Source organism: Bison bison, unplaced genomic scaffold (assembly GCF_000754665.1).
Source record: "Bison bison bison isolate TAMUID 2011002044 unplaced genomic scaffold, Bison_UMD1.0 scf7180017853219, whole genome shotgun sequence".
NCBI classification, from domain to species: domain Eukaryota; kingdom Metazoa; phylum Chordata; class Mammalia; order Artiodactyla; family Bovidae; genus Bison; species Bison bison.
This window is the reverse complement of record NW_011483792.1, coordinates 7,271-14,731: the sequence shown is the minus strand read 5'-3', so window position 1 is coordinate 14,731 and position 7,461 is coordinate 7,271. Positions and strand designations below refer to the sequence as shown.

The 7,461-nt window shown below is 63.1% G+C and overlaps 1 protein-coding gene across 1 annotated transcript in view; it reads right to left on the bottom strand.

Annotated features, from left to right (window-relative positions):
- Window positions 1–6,463: 6,463 nt before the first annotated feature.
- The window catches only part of SSTR5 (somatostatin receptor 5), a gene marked incomplete at its 5' end in the record, with an annotated part of 7,935 nt that continues 6,937 nt past the window's right edge, over window positions 6,464–7,461 (bottom strand). The window contains one exon of the mRNA XM_010854038.1: window positions 6,464–7,458. Coding sequence (XP_010852340.1) covers window positions 6,464–7,458 — 995 coding nt within the window. The remainder of the gene's footprint in view (window positions 7,459–7,461) is intronic.

Sequence of the window (7,461 nt, the reverse complement as noted above, 5' to 3'; positions counted from 1 at the left end):
CTGGAGCTGCAGGCTGCCCAGACTGAGCCTGCTGGGGCTGCCAGGTGATGAACACGCTGGAGCCTCCACCCTGGGGCCCTGAGCCCACAGAACGCTGCATGTCGGGTCCTGTCTCCTCATCACAGCCCCCCCGCCCCGCCCCAGGAGCTCAGTCCATCCTGAGATGGTCCCTGGCAGACCTCCCCAGACCATGGTCATCTGCTGGGGGAGGCTGGGGAGGGGGTGGGGGCCCCTCATCCCCGTGCTGGGGGAGGAGACACAGCTGGGAGCACGGTGCCCCTCCCCTGCCGCATGGAACCCCGTGACCCTCAGGAACATCTGCCCTGAGTGAGGCTGGATCCAGGAGCGTCCACACACACCCGTGGGCAACAGGGCCCACCCTCCCAAATTCCCAGACTGGGGCGCCCTGGAGAGGTGGAGATTTTGAGGTCCAGCGAAGGTGTGTAGACCCCCAAGTGTGTGTGATTCTGGGAGCTGGATCCCCCTCAAACAGGGCTGACTCCTCTAGTGTGGCCTGGGATGGGGGGAGGGGAGGGCCCCCACTGGAGAGGGGCTACTGGGACTCCGAGTCTGCAGGGAGAGGGGGCTTTCCGCCAGCAGCCTTCTGCAGGGGCTCAAGGGCTGTGACAGTCCCACCTCTGAGGCTGGCTCTCAGGCCAGCTCTGGACCAGGGTTGGGGGCTCCTGGGGTCCCAGGTATGAGGCCCAGGTATGAGGGACATCCCAGGAGGAAGCTGGGACTCAGAGGCCTGAGTCCCTGAGCTCAGGCCTGGGCGGGGCTGTGACCCCAAACCCCCAGCACAAGCAGGGTCTGGTCCCCCCCACTCCGCCCCAGGCCACCGTGTGGTGCATCAAGGATGCTGTTCACCCTCTCGTCTCCTGAGCAAGCAGCGTGGGCACGGATTCCTGAGTCTGGAATGTCCCATCACTTTGTGGACATGACGACTTCCCCTCATCCCACCCGTTCTCAGTTATGGGTTTTAACTAAGCCAGGGGTCGGGGAGAGGCCCAGGTATGAGGGACATGGGTTCACAGCAATGTCTACTCCCAGGAGCCCCAAGGCCCAGCTGGGCCCGGCCGTGGTGCAGGGTAGGGGGCCGCAGGACTCTGGGGGACTGGCCGTAGCCGAGGGGTTGGGAGCTGAGTGGGGCACCCTGGACTGGTGAGCCCGGCCCCAGTGAGACTAGAGGGTGCTGGAAGAGCCCGCGGGGAGCCAGAGGGCAGCCCTGGACACCTCCCCAGCCCTTCCTGACGGCTCAGTACTGCCCACCCCCACCAGTGATGCTGACTTGGGCCAAGGAGCCTCAGGCTGCACTTTGGCCCGAGTCCTTTTATGACTGGAATAACTGGACACGCCCAGGGTGCCTGGCAACCAGCAGGGCATCAGGAGCGCTAAGAGGGGCCGCGGGGGCCAAGGGGGGTCGTCCCACGGCAGAGATAAAGGCACCCGCACAGGAGCATGAGGGGTGGAAGGACCTCCCTCCATCCTCCCAGGTCTGGACTCCCTGCACCCAACTGGGACCCCGCCCGCAGAGTGCTGCAGGCCAGCCTGGCCACTGGGGGTGGGAGGGCTGCCCGGTCCAGCAGCCTGGGCAAAGCCGGCTCTCTCAGGCTCCCCGTCTGACCTCGAGGTGCACTGGGCCCTGAGGGTGTAGGGATGGGGGGGCATTTCCATGAAATCTGTGGATCCACTGGCCGCTGGGCCTCCCTCTCACCTCACTCCGTTCGTGGGGCCTAGACCAGAGGCACTGGGGCGGCTCCACCGAGCCCCCGGGACAGCCCTGCTCCCCTTGCTGGCCAAGAGGGCAGAGCAGGCCAAACAGACAGTGTCTAATCAACTCCAAAGTCAAGGCCACCCCCGCCCTCAGAGAGCAGGGGCCAGGTGCGGTCTCCCCTGAGTGCGAGCAAGAACCCTGTGGAGGCTGCTGGTCAGAGCCTGCGTGCCTGGGACGCACCAGGGACAATGAGGGTGGTTGCCACCCCCAACCCCGGCTTAGTTAAAACCCATGACTGAGAACGGGTGGGACGAGGGGAAGTCATCCTGTCCACAAAGTGATGGGAAGCTCCAGACTCAGGAATCCGTGCCGCGCTGCTCGCTCAGGAGATGAGAGGGTGAACAGCATCCTTGATGCACCACACGGTGGCCTGGGGCGGAGTGGGGGGGACCAGGATGCACCTGCCCCTGGGGAAGAGAGCTGGAAATGACCGGAACACGGGGCAGCCCAGAGGCGGAATCCTATGGAAGCCGTTTCCTGTCTCAGTTTTTATCCGTTTGGTGGAATTCCAACAAAACATCTATTTTTAGAATTTGGGTGAAAGTCATGCACCATAAAATGTACCATTTTAAAGTGAACAAAGTGAAAGCCGCTCAGTCGGGTTCGACTCTTTGCGACCCCATGGGCTGTACAGTCCATGGAATTCTCCAGGCCAGAATACTGGAGTGGGAAGCCTTTCCCTTCTCCAGGGGATCTTCCCAACCCAGGGATTGAACCCAGGTCTCCCGCATTGCAGGCGGATTCTTTACCAGCTGAGCCAGCAGGGGAGCCCAAAAAGGGAACAACTCAATATTATTTAAGGTGTACAAGGGCGTCCATCCAGAGAGTCTCCTTTCCAAGTTGCCTGGTCGTCACCATCATCTGTGTCCCTCCTCTGGGTAGGGCCTCCAGAGGATGCACAGGCAGACAGGTCCACTGTCCAGGGGGCCGAGGAGCCACAGCATGGCTCCTGGGAGCTTTGGCCCCTCTCGTGACACCTGCACCCACTGGACCCCTGCCTGGAGCCAGGGACCCCTCGGCATGGCTCCTGGGGGCTCAGCTGGGAGGGTGGGTCCTGGGTTCCAAATGGGGAGAGGTCAAGGGGCTCTGGAAGCTGACCCTTCCTGTGGCTACCCTCTCAGACCTGATGACCACCAGAACATGGGTCCCCACGGCCAGGTCACCTTCCAGGTGCCACGTGGGTGGGGGGGAGAGGACAGGCCCTCAGCCCCCAGGATGGCTGCTGCCCTGGGTCCACTCTGCAAATGTCCTTTCATTAAACCCTCCTCAAGCTGCCCAAAGGAGGGGCCGCCTGTTTCCTGGGCATGGGGGGACGGGGGACACGTGGGGGCACAGGAGACACTCGGGGTGCAGAGCAGAAGGGGATCGGGCCAGTCCCCACTGCTCTGCAGTCAGTTTCCTTCGTTCACAGCCAGCCCCTGTGAATGGCCCTGCCCCTCCCCTCCTGCGGTGCCCCCGCCCTGCACCCAGGCCTGGCGCCCCACACCCTGTGGCCATGGCCACGGTCTGCCGTGTGTGCAGAGGTCAGAGAAGAGACAGGCTGAGAAGGGCACTCAAGCCCCCTCCCCAGAGGCAGGAGCCAGGGAGGAGGTTTCCTCCGGTGGAGACACTCCCCCTGCACCAGTCAGGACCCACGCAGGCGCCCAGGTGGAGCCCCCAGACCCCCGTCAGCGCAGATACCACAAATGCACAGGTGTCACCACCACAGCCAGATGTGCAGCCTAGGGAATGGGGAGGGGTGAGCCTGAGAGCCAGGGCGGGGGGCAGCGATGGGGACCCCCTCAGGTTCCTGGACAGTCGCTGGACCTTCAAGGTGGGGACTCCAGCTGGACAGTGGCTCACGGTGGTCGGGCCAGCCTCGAGGAGCCAGGGCAGCATGGAGAGGAGGCGGCAGGCTGGGCTGGAGGAGCGGGCCACAGCCCCAGTGGCCTCCCCAGGGCCCCAGCCCGCCCAGCCCTTGAGGCCCCGGGTTCCATGGTGGCCCCGACAGGTGACCAGCAAAGACCCTGTTCTCAGTCAGTCAGCTGCCTGACACCCCCAAAAGACATCCCAGCTCTCAGCCCCCAGACTCCGTAGGAGGCTCTTCCTGGTGTTTACCTGCAGCCTGCTTGCCTCCTGTCCCGAGACACCCCAGGATGGGCCCCACTGACCCCTCCAGGGATGCCCTCGTTCAGCCCCCAGGGTGGGCCATAGCATGGGCTCTGCCCATGGGGGCTGCACCATGGTCCTCCACCCCCCCACACACCCACCCCCCCGGCCTGGCAAATAGCCAACCCTCAGCCCATCCTGATCCCGGAGGCAGCCTCACCCTGTCCTGCGGGCCGGATTTCCTGAGCAAGGTCACTCTGGGAGCCACTGGAGCCCAATAGCCAATAAAACCCATTGATGCGGAGAGAGAGACAGTAAAGCAGGTCACCCGCTCCGCTGAGGGTGTTTGTTCTGCCCTCCCCACCCTGCTCGGGGCCTGGGGCCCCAAGACCTGAAAGCAGTGTGGTGCTCTGTGCCCCCGCAGCTGTCCCCAGCCTGTGCTGGGCGGGGAGGGCAGTGGCCGGGCCAGGCTGCATCCCCATACCCACTGTACCGTGTCCACGGCTCCGTGGGCTCACATCCTTCTGGGACACTCCTGTCCCCGCACCTCGACAGGCCCTCAGGGGTGCCCAGGTGCTCACTCTCTCCTGTTCAGTACCCCCCACCCAGGGCTTTGGGGACTGTCCACACTGGCCGAGCCCAGTCACCAACTCCCACACAGACCCAGGGTCCACGGGCCACCTGGCATCTCTTCCTCCACCTGTTGAGTCTATCAGGCCTGGGCACACACAGGCACACACATTCACACGTGCACACACAGGTACATTCACACACGTGCACACACAGGTACATTTACACATGTGTACACACACCGACACACATACACACAGACACACGTTCACACATGCACACACAGGCACACATTCACACATGTGCACAAACAGGTGCACACATTCATACATGTGTACACACAGGTACACACACATTCACACATGGTACACACAGGCACACACATACATGTACACAGAGGTACACACATGTCTACACATGCATTACACAGGCACCCACAAGGGGGCACATGCACACACACCTACACATGTATACACATGTGCACACATACAGACACACATGCCAGTACACGTATATGCACACAGGTACACTGAATTCACATATGTGTACACACATGTCCACACATGCATCACACCCACAAGCAGGCACATGCACACACACACACACACATTCACATGAGTGTATACACATGCACACACACAGGCACACACACCCAGAAGCAGGCACATGGACAAACACACAGGCATGTCCACACACACCAACATGCTCACAGGCAGGACTGGCGAGGGCACTCTAGTGTCCGCACCGCCCAGGGAGGGACCTCGCCGTGTCAAATCAATTGGGAGAAATTGACCCGAGCAGATATTTCCGTGCCATCTGTTTGCTCCCCAAAGTCACTCTGAGCAGATGGACTTTGCATCCAAGCCCACGGGTGGCCTGGCCGGCAGAAGGGGGGTGACTGGTCAGACAGACTTGTTTCTCCCAGGCATCCACCCCTGCACGGGATGCCTCTCCCCTAGGGCCGGGCGGGGAGGCTTTGGTCACCAGCTCCCTGTGACTGACACCAGGGTTTGTGTCCTCCACCCTCTAGGTGGAGCCCAGGTGGGGCTGATACTAAAGCTGGGGCTGAGGAGACGGCCGGGACCCCACTCACCCAGAGTCGGGGACAGGAGCCCCAAGGGAGCTGCCCATGCCCCACACCCAACAGCCGTGGAAGGATCGGATGCCCCCGCCCCACCGCCCACATCCTCAGGGCCACACCCCGCTCCTGCCAGCCCAGCCCCGAGGCTCCTTTCCGCGGGTACGGACGCTCCCCTCACTATTATCTGGGTGTCCTGCTGCCTGCCCCGCCCCGGCTGCCTGCAATCCGCCCGCACTGATGTACACCAGTTTCGATCGGCTCCAGGGACAATATTTGCTCTGGGAAAGAGTCAAACATTTATTCTCTAATTTATTCAGGGAGCACTTGTCAAACACAAGCGCCCTTGTTACGTGATCTCGTTTCCAGGGCTTGGCCTCGGTCTGGGGTCCGTGCCGAGGCCCCGGCAGCGCTGACCCTGACTCTCCCCTGCCCAGCACGGCGCTGCCCACTCCCCGCGCCCCCTGGTTTCTGCTTCCTCCTCTGGTCCAGCCATGGACCCCAGGAGGGACACTGGGCAGGGCTGTCTCAGCGGGGCCTGTGGGGGGCGAATGACCCCCATGTCCTTCTTCTCCTTCCAGCCATGATCACAGTGAGGCCCGGGCATCCGGGAGCCCAGGCCTCCCCCAATGAGGCTGCCAGGCACCTTCTCTAGGACCTGTTTCAGGCCTGGGGCCAGGGGTGGAGGGGGATGAGCTGGTGTTTCTGGGGGTGGAGAGGACCATTCCGGCCAGACCAGACTGAAAGCCGAATTCCTCCGGGGTCCAGCATTTGCACGCGCCCATGGCCTCTCCAGTCTGCTGTTTGCCTTGGGAGGCGGCTCCGCCTGCCCGCTGCTGTCTGGCTAGTCTCCTCTTCAGCTCCAGCCCCCCAACTCTGGGAGGAAAGGCAGAAGAGGTGGCTGTGGGTCCCGCAGCCTTGCCGGGCCCCCTCTGCCCCCGCAGCCTCAGCACTCACAGTTTGCTGGTCTGCATGAGCCCGTTGGCCTTGCAGCTGCGCACGGGCATCATGGCCTCCTGCAGCCGGCTGCTCGGGCCCGGCTGTGGCTCCGTGGCATCCGCATCCTCAGCGCCAGCGCCGTAGCCTTTGCGGAGGCACAGAACCTTCCGGAAGCTCTGGCGGAAGTTGTCGGAGAGGAAGCCATAGAGCAGGGGGTTGGCACAGCTGTTGGCATAGGACAGCACAACCACGAAGAAGTAGGCGCCGGCGGAGGCAGGCTCCTCGGGCAGCGCAAAGGCCAGGTTGACGATGTTGACGATGAAGAAGGGCAGCCAGCAGCCCGCAAACACCAGCACCACCACCACCACCATGCGGGTCACCTTCCGCTCCGAGCGCCGCCGCGTGGAGCCCACGCGCACGCCGGATGCCTTCAGCTTCACCACGATGAGCAAGTAGCACAGGCAGATGACCAGCAGCGGCCCGAAGAAGCCCAGCACGGACGTGTAGATGATGAACACGGCCCCCCACAGCCCCACGGGCTCCGGCCAGCTGAGGTTGCAGGTGTTCCAGCCCTCCTGGATGTCGGCAAACACCACCAGTGGCAGCGACATGACCAGCGAGAAGGCCCAGACCGCAGCGCTGGCCAGCTTGGCCACCCGGGGGCGGCGCCAGCGGGCGGAGCGGATGGGGTGGACCACGGCCAGATAGCGATCCACGCTCATGACCGTCAGGCAGAAGATGCTGGTGAACTGGTTGATGCCGTCCAGCGTCATGACCAGGCGGCACAGCACGGGGCCGAAGGGCCAGTAGGAGATGGCATTCTGCGTGGCCACGAAGGGCAGCCCCAGCATGAGCAGCACATCAGCCACGGCCAGGTTGAGGATGTAGATGTTGGTGACCGTCTTCATCTTGGCGTGGCGCAGGACCACGTAGATGACCAGCGCGTTGCCGCCCAGCCCCACTGCGCACACCAGCAGGTAGAGCACTGGTACCACCACTGCCCGGGCACCTG